The 15000-nt window shown below is 43.4% G+C and overlaps 2 protein-coding genes across 3 annotated transcripts in view; one reads left to right on the plus strand and one right to left on the minus strand.

The window, feature by feature from the left end:
- Positions 1-7450: 7450 nt before the first annotated feature.
- LOC115258107 (DNA topoisomerase 2-binding protein 1) lies at positions 7451-10020 on the minus strand (the record flags this gene model as incomplete). 2 transcript variants are annotated; one of them, XM_029858131.2, is given in 4 exon segments in its annotated part: positions 7451-8445; positions 8523-9614; positions 9680-9793; positions 9899-10020. In XM_029858131.2, coding segments are annotated over 3 exon segments (2192 nt in total), but the record flags the coding sequence as incomplete, so codon positions are not given.
- Positions 10021-12873: 2853 nt separating this feature from the next.
- The window catches only part of LOC109421726 (T-complex protein 1 subunit gamma), a 2349-nt gene continuing 222 nt past the window's right edge, over positions 12874-15000 (plus strand). The window contains exons 1-4 of the mRNA XM_019696253.3: positions 12874-13039; positions 13104-13165; positions 13239-13840; positions 13922-15000. The exon at positions 13922-15000 is cut by the window's right edge and continues 222 nt beyond it. Of these exons, the coding sequence (XP_019551798.1) occupies positions 13006-13039; positions 13104-13165; positions 13239-13840; positions 13922-14864 (1641 nt within the window). The 5' untranslated portion in view covers positions 12874-13005 and the 3' untranslated portion in view covers positions 14865-15000. The remainder of the gene's footprint in view (positions 13040-13103; positions 13166-13238; positions 13841-13921) is intronic.

The following is a 15000-nucleotide window of genomic DNA, read 5'->3' on the forward strand; positions in this document are numbered from 1 at the left end:
AAATTTTTGCACCAATTGAAAGCTGGGGCATTTATACACAACATATCAAAAAATTAGAGATGTATGTTTTTCCTATCAAAAGTTATCTGCGTTTTTGTAAATCATATCACGTTTTCTCCATACATTTCCATGCGCACCATTAACGACACGCAACAGCATCAGAGCAGGCGTAAAGCATGCACACACAAACACACCTGCTGCAAAATTTAGGAAAATTAGAAGTTCGTTCCCGTTTTCAACTGTTTCTCAATGATGCGGGTATTGTTTTTAAAACTTTTATAGTGTTTTGAAAAGCTGAAACTTTCAGCTTCTCATTAGTGGGTTCAAAGTTTCAATTATTGTTCGTAAACGCTGTGAAATAACGCTGCATTTATATAAACAACCGGTGCCTTGCCCAGTGCGCAAAAGTGACATGATTTACAAAACCGCAGATAACTTTTGATAGGAAAAACATACATCTCTAATTTTTTTATATGTTGTGTATAAATGCCCCAGCTCTCAATTGATGTAAAAATTTTGAAAATCGGTGGTTGCCAACATGGCGAAAAAAAAGTTTTTGTAAATAAATTCAAGATGGCGGCCGAAATCAATATGGCCGACCTAACTTTTTATATCTGCAAAGAATAGCTCAATCATTCCTCTTTTAAACAACATTTTGTTTTGAGTTGGTTTTTGGAGAAACTTTCGAGTTATAACGGTTTAAATGAGCCCACAATTGACCAAAATCGAGGGGTCCGTAAAAATTGTTGTGGCTTTAATTAACGGGGGGTCCATCAATTTGAGTAACCAAATGCATTTTTCTTACTTTATTGTCGAGGACTTTCAGAAAATCACCACCTAAAACATTTTTGAAGACATGGTGTAAATAGTGGGACGGTCTCAGCGAGAGTTTCCCAATGCGAAAGAATTTGACCGGATCTAGGAAGGCCAGTTGATCGATTCTAATTATCTACCACTCAATCCTCCGAGTAGCAGTAAGTAGTTTCGGTCGTCGACAGTTCATTCAGTGCGTTTCTCTTTCCTGTTGATCGGCATACGCGGAATCGAATACTGTCTACCTTCGCAACGACACCGTGCAACGGCTGTGGTGTGTCGTCGCGTCGTCGTCAAGTGATCGTCGCGGCAGCTGACAGAAACACCACTCGGAGTGTAAATGCCCCGTCGTCAACATATGGTGGCTCCAGAGAGGAAGAGCTGATGCCACCTTCCAGCGACAGTGCTTATCTCCAATATCGCGTGCCTGATTTCAACAGCAGTACATACATCATAGATACAATACAAGCATTAAAGCGGCCAGGCTTACTGTGCAGCGTTTTTAATTCAGCAATTAAGACAATGAGTGGGGAGGGGACATCTCGTACCAACCGCTCAGTTTATGAAAAAGCAATGCGGTGAAAATCGGTGGGGGTAACGATGCTAAGAAGGTTAATGCCACCCCTTGGTCCTTTCTGGGATGGAACACAGGTATTTACTTCGTGTCCTGGCCCTAATGCTTACACAGAAAAACATCTGAACTGCTGCAACCCGATCAATCCGTCGGTTGCATGAATATTACACAGGACGATGTACACATAAGAACAAAAGATTTTACATAAAAATGATGTAATCGTACATAGGAATCGTGATTACATTGATTATTTAGTACATCGGAATGAGTTACATCGGGCGGGTTGCATTTATTTATTTTTTTTTTGCTGTGTAGGCTTAAGCGCCAATAGGGCACTGCATGAAATTCTCTCCTTCTCTTTCACTCTTACAGATACTTTGTAAACAACAAGGCCAAGAAACGTCAGAATCCCATACAAAATCAAAACAATGCAGTGCCCTATACTCCCTCTCTGAAAATAAACTAAAACGTGATGGACTCATGAGCCCTCAATGGCGGCCCATTTTAACAATATTAATAAGTTTTACGATTATGACATATTCCGGTCATAGATTGTAGAACAATATAGTGTACAAAGAGTAAATCAGACAGATCTCACCAAATCCCATTTCGTCGGTCGATCGTATCCACGCCTCGATTTCTATCCATTTCCGGTTGCAATCTGTTACTTTCATCCAAGGAAGAATAAAATGAACTACGATATATCGCACTCTGACGATGACCTCCCGACAAAAGTGGCCCATCAACTTCGAACTTTCCGTGAGATTGATGACGCTCCGGAGATCGTCGAATGCTGTCAACTGCAGTTGTTACTGGGGTGGCACTGTGGCTTTTTTCTGTGAAGCTGTGCCTTTTCCGATAATATTAGTTACCTACACTTCAGCACAATCTTTTACTTATTGACAAATCGGTCAGCCGAATTCAAATTACACGGACACGAAAAAAAAATGACAGCCACCATTTAAATTAAATCCAAAATTTTAGCCAAAAACTGATCACAGAAATGGCTTCAAGAGTTTGACTAAGAAATTCAGAATATGATCTAAGTTTTAACAAATTGAGCTTCTAGTGCGATGCAACTTAACTAGCACTCCACGCTATTGACTAGGGTATGTGTTCCATCATTAATCTCACGCTCCCTTATTCATCCTATTCGAAAACAAGCGATTACGACACCGATTGATTCCATTCTTTTTGTTTTCATGGGTGCTCACTTCTAACAAAAAATACAAAAATAAGAAACAAAACAAACAGCGCTTCAATCCTTTGTTTTTCGTAGGATGAAAATGGGAGCCACATGCTTAAGAAGGGAACCAATACCCTATAAACTTTGTTTTTGCTCAAACACAAAATTCCATAACTCGGTTCCGTAACGTGAGTAGATATTTTTTTATTTATTTATTTAAACAAATATTTTAGTCATTGGATTACGTAGATACAGATTTTTCTTTTACAACTACACTGCCCCTAATCGCATAAAAGTAACATTCGACAAAAGTAGACATTGGAGAAAATGGAGCCCAAAGATTCAACTTTTAATAGTATGAAAATGAACCTAAATTTTAAAAGTTTCTCATAAATTCGTAATCAATCGTTTCGCAATAAAATTTGCTACGGCACATCTTATATGCTAGACGAATTGCCAGAAATTAAATCGGACCTGATTATGACTGATGGCACGCTTCAAAGCCAGTATATTTTTCCAGTGTGACTGTTATGCGGTTACATTGGTCAAAGAGAAAAAAAAAGACTTGGTATTTTTTTCATAAATCCTAGAACAAACTTGGTTTTTTTATTCAGGTAGTCAAAAGTACTTGTGATTTGATGGTGATCCCCGATATTAACTCTATACCAGCAAAATGTGCAAATGTTACAAATATGCGGTTATGGGCAGTACATAATCGACAACTGGCAACTGGCACGAAATTTCTCCCAAATGCGGTTGATGAATTGGTCGACGGTTTCCATGTTCGCCTCGACGTGAAGATCTTTAGTTCGATACCACGGGGCCCGGTTTAGTATCATCTTAAGTAGTTTGTTTTGCTTCAGCTGGAGACGCCTACGATGCGTTGCTGCACAAGTCATCCACGCAGGAGAGCCGTAGGTGAGAACCGCTCGGAAGACTCCTTTGAACAGTAGAAGTTTGTTGTAAAGTTGAAGTCTTGACTGTCGCTTAACCAGAGCATAAAGCGAATGTTGCGATTGCAGGAGGGGACTGACGACCGACTCTTCCAGCAGAATGAAAGACAGCATATCTGTCGATGATCAGCTACAAAGCTGTATAAAAACATTTATTAGGTTTAACATAATTCACATTAAAAACACTACTTACAAATTCGGTGGGACATTTACAGAAAATAGTTGTTTCCGTAGTTCACACATCTCCTCCTTAGCAATGCTACTTTACGTCTGTTATTGTATATAGAAGTGTACATCTAGTATAGTATTATTTAGGGGTGTCTATTTAATATTGCAATGTAAGTTTAAATTTAAAATGCGCTGTTGTGCGCAACAGCGAACGAGTAAGCTTGTCACATTTCGTAGGCGACGTGTTGATGTGCTTATCGAATTTCAGTTTGGAGTCCATAAGCAGTCCCAAGTATTTCGCCTCGGTATCCCAAGGTACGTGATGATCGTTCACTTCAATACACACGTCCGGAAGTAAACGAAGAGAACGATTTCGCGTGAAGTATACAGCCTGTGTTTTTACAGCGTTGACTTTTATTTTCCACCTTTTCTGAAAGTGCTCCAAACACTGCTAAGCTTCTTGAAGTTTTTGGGTGATAACTTTTGGATCGCGATGGGTTACAAAGTAGCCAGTGTCGTCTGCAAAGAATGCGTATGACACTCCGTCTACCTTTATAATATCGGCAGTGTAGATATTGTAGAGTGTCGGGCTGAGAACTGATCCCTGCGGGACCCCGAATGGAATTGGATAGGATCCAGAGAGTTCGTCGTTCACCGCCACTTGGAAACTTCGGTTTTTGAGGAAAGAGTGAACCATCCTTGTCAGGTAAACAGGAAAGTTTGCTTTGGCCATCTTGTAGACGACTGCCTCCTGCCATACTGTATCATAGGCCTTTTTCACATCAAGCATCACCATACCTGTTGATTTTCTTTCGTTGAAGCCTTTTTTTTATACAATTGGTGATTCTAACCAGCTGATGGTTAGAAGAGTGTGACCGTCGAAATCCAAAATGTTCATTTGGAATAATTTCATGGTTGTCTAGGTGGCGATTCAACCGTGTCAGGACGACTCGTTCAAAAATTTTACTCAACGTACTCAAAAGGCTGATCGGATGGTAGTTTACCGGTTTAGTAGTGTTTCCATTGTTGAGGAAAATAGCAAAGTTTGAGGCATGCATTGCAAATTTTAGTGAGATACACTAGCCCTTTCCGTGGTAAATGTTTCAGGCAAATGTTTTTCAGACCATCTATGCCAGGAGCTTTTTTGCTTTAAGACGCTGAATAATAGCTTTGATCTCCTGTGGTTTGGAATACGTTGACCAATCCTCGTTGATGTTTTGTTGCATGGAGAGTGTTGTTACCATCTCTCCAACCTCCATGTTTGTGATTGGATCTCCAGGCAGTGTGTTGTTGTGGTCTTTAGAAAAACTATCTGCTAGGATTCTAGCCTTTTCCATGGGAGAAATTAGCAGGTTTCCATCGACTTCGAGTGGAGGGTTATGTTTCATGGAACTCCTCAAGTGTCTCGAGATTTTCCAGAATTGTTTACCTCCTTTGGTCAGTTCCTGAACAGTGGTGTCGAAGTTCTTGTACCGGACTCGAGCGCATTCTTGCTGAATTCTCTTGTTCAGTGATTCGACTATCATTCCCAAATGTGGGTCCCTGGAACGCTGATATTGACGTCTTCTGCAATTTCGAAGCCGAATCAGCAGTTTGATGCTGTCGGGAATGTTGACTTTTTCAGGATTACGAAGTGTACGCATCGGTACCGAAGAATCTTCCGCGTCAAGTATAACTTGTGTTAGGAGGTTGATCGCAGTGTCTACGTCCTCCGACCTGTTAAGATTGTTGACTAGCTGCGAAGACAGGTCCAGGTTTGCATTTATTTGGTTTTTGAAATTAACCCAGTTTGCTCTGTTGTAGCATCGAATTTGCCTGTTACGACTAACAACAGTCGCTTGGAAGTCGAGTTCAAACGTTGTAGGGAGGTGATCCGACGAGAGTTCGTGATGAGCTACTGGAACCGACATGTTGACCAGATTATTGGAAAACATGAGATCCAGGATGGGTAGATATCTGGGTCCGCGAAACCCTTTTTGTCCCTTCATACAGAAGAATGACTGATCACTAACAACAGCACAATCTTGATCAAATCGCTTTTCAGATTATTCCAGTGCTATAGCATAGGCATATGCCTTGCTACAATAGATGGTAGAACAAAATCATCATCATCATCATCATCAAACAAAAACTTCCATAACTCTAATTTGAAAATGTTCGTTTTTTTCTGATTGTGTTGAACTTCGTCCCCACATTTATAAACCATTTCCGCAAAAACCGCGAAAAACGCAAAATCCGTGCCACTTCTAACAGCCCTGCATTCAATTTTCATATGTAGAAATATTGTGAGTAAAACTTCACAATAGTGGACTACCCGGAATTTCAAATAATTTCCTGTATAGGGTAGGGCGGGGCAAGATGAGCACCCTAAGGATCACGTTGAGTTTATTGAAAGGTAACACAATGTTTCAAAGTACCTCTCAGTAGTTCTTTTCTATATCATGTTTTCTACCGCCCATGAACATGACAGGGTTCAAAATTTACATTGAGGATGACTTATTTGACTGACCAAAAAAGATGTTTTATGGTCAGTTCAAACATGCTGCGGGGCAAGACGAGCACCCCTACGGGGCAAAAAGAGCACTTCATTAAAATCAAAATATTTTAACTATAAATTGGCCATACAGTGATTGAAATTGTAAATCTTGTTTATTACTGTGATATCACGTTTTAAAATGATCAGTTTTTTTTCGATTATTAAAAAAATGGCGGTTTTGTAATACTTTATACAAAATTACCCGAAAAGCAATGAACGATTATTAAGTGGCTTATTTTCAGAATTTAACGCAACCAAATAGTCGCAGAGAGTACGAAAACCTATGTTCGGCACTATTAAGTGGATTACAATAATTTCAAAATATTTTCTATATTCCCATCAGGGGTGCTCATCTTGCCCCACTATAGGGAAATTACTAAAATTAAATAAATTTCAACGTTTGTTTTAAGAAAATATTTCCTAATGCAAGTTAAAATGCTTTGCAGTAAGCTAGTAATGTTCGCTGATAATCAAAATTATGGTAAAAATTTGATTCTAACATAAAAACCTTATTTCATTCTGATGATTTCTTATAAGAAAATGCTGAAAACCCATGCTATTGACTAATTTGACGATATTTTTCAATTCGTTCGTTATGAGGTACCTTTTATCAGGTTTACAAACAAGATGAACTTTATTCTAACGGATTATGAAGTTGTTTGGACAAAATTCATCATAAAAGTAGTAAAACAGAGGGGTGCTCATCTTGCCCCGTCCTACCCTAATCTGTTGTCAGAAAAACACATGAACTTCAATCTCGGACAACTGACGAATTCTAGAATTATCTACATGGGTCTACCCCAAGGATCGTGTTTAAGTCTCTTCTTTATGACTTCTAAGTGAAAGCCATTGATAGCTTACTGGAAGGACAATGCACGCTAAGGCAACTTCTTACAGATGATGCTGTGATTTCTCTAGAAGGTCCACATGCAGAAATGTTGTTTATTTGGGCAAGTGATTTAGGGATCGAGTTTGCTCCGTAAAAAAACTCAATTGGTTGTGTTTTCTAGAAAGCGGAATTCAGCCCAACTGAACCTTAATCTTTTGGGAATAGAAATCGACCAGACCTTGGAGTCTGGTTTGATTCAAAAAACTAAGTTTTGGCTTCGCGAAGCGTTAAACACGACTGAATCCTAAATAAATGAACTAGATAAAAACAAAGTAAAAAGTAACAAAATAGCTTACCCCATTTAATAGCTGCATCGTACTTCGCACCGGAAGCTTCCTTACAGATCACAATCGGCGCCGTTTTCCTCACCAACCGATCTTCGACCTTGGCCCCCAGAGTCCCACCCAACGCTATCAGGTAGTTCCGCTCCGCCCCGGAGTACGTGCTGATCACCAGCACCTCATCTTCCAGCGGCTTCGGATCGTTCTCGCCGTACAGTATCGGTTCGAAGTAGTACTCTAGCGGATAGCACATTCCATCCTGGATCGAGGTTTCCAGCCAAATGCAGTTGACCGTTTCCCGGCCCTTGACGCTGAACGTGATTTCCCCCACGCTGCACGTTGGAATCACAATGTAATCCACCACGTCGGTGTAATTCTCATCGACGATCGTGCCTCCGCAGTTTTCGCAGTCGGAAACAATTTGGGTGGCGTCCTCTTCCGAAAACCCGTAGATGAACAACGTTTTACCAAACATAAATTCCGTGAATTGGGACTCCATCTCCGAGTCCTGGGTGGTGGATCCACTAGGCGGAGGGACCGAAGTTGCATTTGAAGCGGTGGATTTTTTTGGTTCTACCGGCGGCAACTGAACAGACGCGTTCTTCTGCATATATTGTTTCAGGACGTCGTCCTCCGTCCGCGAGATCCGACTGGGACCCGGTTTAGGATCATCCAGAACTAATTTTCGAGGCAGCTCCGGCCGTTTGAATGTGCTGTTCATGGATTGCAGGTTCTTTTTGCTCGCAGGCGATGGTGGTTCGGGGACATCCTCTTCGGTGATGTCCTTCAAGTTCGGACGGAACGTTAAATCGTCCTCTTCCGGCGCCGGTGCTTTTAGTTCAATCGAACGAACCAACCACTGCAGGGTCATGATGTGTGGAGTCAACTTCTGTTCACGTATCTCCCGGAAGTCGGCCTGAACATGTTCGCCGACGATGATATGACTGATTCGGTCACTGAGCTCGTCGAATCGAGTTGCGCCACCGCTGTTGAGAATTTTGTTAAGCTTTTCCTTGTCGTCAGATGCGAAACCGCTCAGATAAATCTACGAAATCAAATTTAAGCATAAGGAGCAACATTTTGAGATATATTTTTAATCAATGACAATTATCAATTTCTTACCTTGCAACCATCCAAGAAAGGTCCCGCCTTTTTGGCCTGAGCCAGACTGATCTGCGTTAAAATCTCCCGATACTTCTTCTTCTGATCTGCATTGCTAGGCTTCACAGGAACCGCCGGTATTTCCGCAGTAGAACCTCTTCCTGCTCCTTTTGCGCCTATTTGCGAAACCGTCGAGCTCATACTTTCGTTGATGGTCAAGTTCCGACTGTTCATGTGCGAGATCATGGACAGCTGCGTACAGTCAGGGTTGAATTCTCCGACCGTCAACTGTCCGACATCGTCCTTGGTCGGAGTGGACGATTTTATACCTCGGATCTCGTACTTTCCCACAGGTAAGGCGTACCCGGCCTCAACGCTGTCCACAATCCACGCCGGCGAGAGACATTCCTTCTTGCACCGAATGGCTCCTTGAAATTTGGCCGATCCGACGCTGTTTTTCTCCAGGATCAAAATATCGGTTATTTCCGATTTGAATGCTCCGATATACCTTCCGCCGTTATCCTCAATCAACTGTTTGATCTGATTCCTCTTCTGGGTGGACAGCCCAGTAGACGTGATGGTCAGCGAATAGAACACCGGAAGCGCGTGCCTCGCGAAGGCCGAATCCGTCGCATTGATCATCTTCTGTTGGCTCTGCTCCCAAACGTCCTTCACCCAGTCCGGGTGCATGATCTTCAACTTAATCTCAGCAGCTTTTTCGTACTTGATCGACTTGACCGTCGCGGCCACCAAATGGGTACAAGCCGCATTCAAAATGTCCAGATAATACCCACCCATGTGCTGAACCATCCGGCTGATTTCGCTCTTCTCGTCCGGTTTCAAGCCGGAACTGCACACCGTTAGATTCCTCATCGCCGTCGTCAAAACCGGGTACTTCCCCAGCGGAATCGCCTCGTTGTCCAGAAAGCAACTGATCAAACATCGGGGTCCAATCAGAACGGCACTCGACTGCCGGATGTTCTCGTACGCCTCTCCGGAAAACTGCTCGAACACGAAGACGTGCTTCTTGGTGAGTTGATCGGCCCGCAGCCGCAAACATTCGCTCTCGTCCAACCAACTGATCAGATCTTCCACGCTGTGATCCCGTGCCGACTGCGAAAAGTGACCACACATTAGCCCCGCAGATCCAAACCCCCGAAGATCCCGCAGATACTCACGGAATAAGCCATTTGCATGTCCTCGGAGGCATCCTCGACCTGTTTGCCGTCCCGCAGAACGAAACACAGTTTGACCAGCTGCTGTTCGGAAATTGACGTACTCATAATTCTTCCCTAGATAAACGCAAAAAATGACGACGTGGATAGCACAAATTAAGCACGATTCTTAAAACTTATTTCGCTTATTTTGCGAGAGAAGCGCAAGAAACGCGATTTTACCGAATTTTATTTATTCGATCACACGAACGGTCCTGCGACAGCCGACGGGCCCGCTGAATTTTTGCTTTTGAAATCTGATAGCAGTGTTGCCAGTATGGTGGGATTTTGTTTATGTAAATATAGTGTCGGAGTTCCGTTTCGCGAATAGCTTTTCAAAAGCTCGCTTCGCAATCGGAAACTTTTTCATTACACGATTTCTAGATTGAATTTAAATAAATAAGGGCGAAGATTGAATTTAAATAAGGGCTCTCTTCTGCCTCTTCTGCAAATTAAAGTGACAAGATGCAAATTCAGATTTGACTCAGATCACAATGACAGTTCAGCATGCGAGTAAGACAAAGACGGCCTTGGTTTTTATCCTATTCTCGTTCATTCGTTAGTCAAAGTCAAAGACAAAGACACTTAGTGCCCTGAGATCTGTCAAAAATTTTCTTCGTTCGTTCGTTGAGCTCGTATTACATATGCTGAGCTCTAGGCTGAGCTAGATGCTGACTGGGCACACACTAAGGGTGTGAAGCATTTCGCTTATTCGTTTAACTTTTAGCCAAAATTTGACACTTCGATAGTTATTTTGCGTCCGGTTAAGGGTCTGTCTCAATTGGGATATTAAAAATAATTTTAATTAAATTTGACAGTTCGAAAATTATTTTCCTTGATTTTCGAACTGTCAAAAATAATTCTGCTCCAGAGCAGACTTATGTTTGACAGAACGATAATTTTCGTCCTCACCGGCTCGCGCATGCACACGCTTGTCCACTGGTGTTTGTTTACATATCGGCTTGCGCTTTTCTCTCTGTTCGTCTCTTGCGTCGATTTTGAGGTGGGCCCGTCTATGCGTCCGTAATAAATATAATGTAATCATTTTTATCATAGAAATATGTGTATGGATTTGGTATGGATGAAATTTTGCTTAATTGTACTTTATCCTGCTGAAGTCCGTAGCTTAATTGGCGACGGATAGCGAAGTGTTTTCCGTTGAATATTGTTCAAGAAGTCGGTATTCGATAAATATTTCGATCGTGTTGATTTTCTTCCCTGCTCATAAAAAGAAATCAGTATTTAAGCTATTTTCCCTCAAAGGATTTTTTTTTTGTTTTCATTTCTGTGTATTTTAACTAAAGCTAATTCTACACTCAAAGGATATTCAAACACATTTTTATATTTACTAGCTGCCTCGGCAAACTTTTACAACTGTTGACCGCCCTCTAGATTGGTTTTATTTCGATCATGGTGAATATCTTCCCAGCTCATTGAAAAACATTAACTTCACTATTTTCATATTTTTCTTGATAATTTTCCACATATAAACACTGCCACCAAGAAAACGGGTCGAACCGTGCAAGAGTCATGCTGATCGGTTTATCCGTTCGTGAGCTAGTTCGTGAGTTTTGTTGCCTCAAAGGGACTTCAAACTCATTTTTATATATATACCAAGGGGAATGACATATCCTTTTCTAACCGGAATATCCGCATTTATCCGTTTCTAACCGTCGCTAACCGTGTCTAACCGCTGCTCACTTAGCAGCTCGCTTAGCAACGGTTAGCGACGGTTAGAAACGGATATATGCGGATATTCCGGATAGAAAAGGATATGTCATTCCCCTTGATATATACACTGAAAATAATCGACACACCTCATCCATGTTCTTTTACACGTTAATGTATCGTTTAAAACAGCCAGCTATATTAACGTGTTATTCTTTTGAATCAGATATTAAAAAGTTTAGGTTCTAAACCACTGTCTTTTACACATGATTTGATCGTGTATGACAGTGTGTTTATGCATCGATAATGGAAATAGTTCGCCTATCACTTAAGATACATCACCGAACTCGCCCGCGTTAAGTACATCTTAACATACTTCAATTTTTGGAGAACAGGCACCCGTAGCTGGGGTCCTGGTACTGATATTATAAGAAAGTTGACAGTAATGATGCCAGATTAACGTGTTTTACACATGATTTTGGAAAGAGTATCTACGACTGGTTTGACACGTTAAATTCAGATGTTTTCCAACTAGTGAAAATACATGTTCGGAATCTGTGGTTCGAACTTGACTTCCTATCTATAAATCTACACTAAAAATATTCTACACGTTCGAACCCTAGGCTGCGTACTTTATTTTTGCCGCAAAAACGAAAACGACATTAGTCGAGCCCTTTTCCAAGAAACAGCCGGAATGAGCCTCTGTACGAATTTGCCCTGTCCTGCTCACTCCCACATAACGTTTGAAAACAGCACGCACAATAAGTCAAATTTGACTTTTACTGTGCGCTCTGTTTTCAAATATTGCTTTTTTCACTGAAAATTTTCCTTGCTTCGCTGAACAACATGACGTTTTCTTCCAGCGAAGGCTTACGCGATACAGAAAACCGCTGAATTTCACACTAACACTGCAGAAAATCTGTCAACAATAACTCAATACACATGCATTTTCAGCGAAAAGATCTATTTGCGTGACAACAATCCACTCCCATGACTACCGGGCGGCCGCCGTCAAATATCAGGATTGCCAACTGTCCGGCGACTGCTGTCAGTTTTCTTTGTCGCCGAATCTGGCGCTGGGTCTTCGGCGCGGAAACCCAAAGGTGGGAATAAAATTTTGGGGTTTGCGCCAAGGTTTGCGCAAGGGGAATGACATATCCTTTTCTAACCGGAATATCCGCATTTATCCGTTTCTAACCGTCGCTAACCGTGTCTAACCGCTGCTCACTTAGCAGCTCGCTTAGCAACGGTTAGCGACGGTTAGAAACGGATATATGCGGATATTCCGGATAGAAAAGGATATGTCATTCCCCTTGGGTTTGCGCGCAATATTTATTTTCAGTGAGAGTGAGAAGGCCAGATTCGTGCAAAGGCTCATATTCCCCCGATTCCCCCAGAAGTCAACTCCGACAGTACCAACCTGACGACGTTGAATTGTCATTTGCCGTTTTATTTTCGTCCTCTTCGTCCGAAGCGCAACTGTCAAACGCCCGTCGCAGTCCCGTTTCTTTCTTTTGTGGCTTGTTCTCGTGTTTCTGTGCCCTGCGTGCGGTGGTGAAAAATCAAACGTGATCTCTCGATTCAGCAAGTGACCAGCCAGCAGATTCTTTTACAAACACAAAATGTACGCCCCACAGCAGCCCATTTTGGTTCTGAGTGAGTATATTTCGGTAGTTTGGTAGGTGGAAAAGTGGAATTCACTGGATGTGTGTGCTTTCAGGTCAGAACACGAAGCGTGAGAGCGGCCGAAAAGTGCAGCTGGAGAACATCAATGCCGGCAAGGTGAGTCACACGCAAAGTTTACGCCTCCGCGAGCACGAGATGAGGTTAAATTTGTGTGGTTTTTTTGTTGTAGACGATTGCGGATTTGATCCGAACCTGCTTGGGACCGCAGGCCATGCTGAAGATGCTGATGGACCCGATGGGCGGAATTGTGATGACCAACGACGGAAATGCTATTCTGCGGGAAATCACTGTTCAACACCCGGCCGCCAAGAGTATGATCGAGATTGCTAGGACGCAGGATGAGGAGGTTGGCGATGGAACCACCTCGGTAATTGTTTTGGCCGGAGAGATGCTGGCGGTGGCAGAGCAGTTCCTGCAGCAGCAAATTCACCCCACGGTGATCATCCGAGCGTACAGAGAAGCCCTGGAAGACATGATCAAACTGCTGGAGACGGATGTCAGCATTCCGCTGGACAAGGCCGACAAGTCCAAACTGGCCGAGGTGGTTAAATCTTGCGTCGGAACGAAGTTCATCGGGCGCTGGTCGGACTTGGCCGTGAAGATCGCTCTGGATGCCGTGGAGACGGTTATGATGACCGAGAATGGGCGCACCGAGATCGACATCAAGAAGTACGCCAAGGTGGAGAAAATTCCCGGAGGATCGATCGACGATTCGTGCGTGCTGAAGGGAGTCATGCTGAACAAGGACGTGACGCATCCCAAGATGAGACGGTAAGTTCAAACCTGGCCTGTAGGTTTATGATTACACACTCACCCCTTACTAATACCGTCATCGTACTGGATTTCTTTCAGATACATCGAAAACCCGCGTATTGTTCTGCTGGATTGCCCCCTGGAATACAAGAAGGGCGAGAGTCAGACCAACGTGGAAATTGTCGGCGATCAGGATTTCACCAAGCTGCTGCAAATCGAGGAAGAGCATGTGGCCAAAGTTTGCGCGGACATCATCGCCGTCAAGCCGGACGTCGTTTTCACCGAGAAGGGTGTTTCCGATTTGGCTCAGCACTTCCTGTTGAAGGCCGGTATCACCGCCATCCGTCGTCTGCGTAAGACCGATAACAACCGAGTTGCCCGTGCCTGCGGAGCTACCATTGTGAATCGCACGGAGGAGCTCACGGAGAAGGATGTCGGAACCGGTGCCGGACTGTTCGAGATCAAAAAGCTAGGAGATGAGTACTTCTGTTTCGTGACTCAGTGCGCCGACCCGAAGGCTTGTACCATTCTGTTGCGCGGTGCGTCCAAGGATGTGCTGAACGAAACGGAACGTAATCTTCAGGATGCCTTGCACGTCGCCCGGAATCTGATGCTGGAACCGAGACTGCTGCCGGGAGGTGGCGCCGTCGAAATGGCCGTGTCGCAGGCTCTGACCAACAAGCAAATCCAGGGTCCCTACCGTGCCGTTGCCCAAGCCTTGGAAATCATTCCTCGCACGCTGGCGCAGAACTGCGGAGCGAACACGATCCGTACGCTGACGGCACTCCGAGCCAAGCACGCATCGCACCCGGCTGGAACCGGTCCGTGCACTTGGGGAATCGACGGCGAATCCGGTCAGATCGTCGACATGAAGGAGAAGGGCATCTGGGAACCGCTGTCGGTCAAGCTGCAGGTGTACAAAACCGCCGTGGAGACGGCCATCCTGCTGCTCCGCATCGACGACATCGTGTCCGGATCGAAGAAGAAGGCGGACGATGGAACCGGTGCCGGTCCGGCCCAGATGGCGCAGGGAATGGAGTAATCCGCGTAGAGTTTACGTTTCCTATGTTTAACCCAAGTTTACTTATAACTATTGCTACAACTGTCATTATATTCACTCACTCATAAAATAGAATCACATTTGTTGCGATGAATTTCGGATTCCTCACTTCATTATA

This window comes from Aedes albopictus, chromosome 3, assembly GCF_035046485.1.
Source record: "Aedes albopictus strain Foshan chromosome 3, AalbF5, whole genome shotgun sequence".
Classification (NCBI taxonomy): Eukaryota; Metazoa; Arthropoda; class Insecta; order Diptera; family Culicidae; genus Aedes; species Aedes albopictus.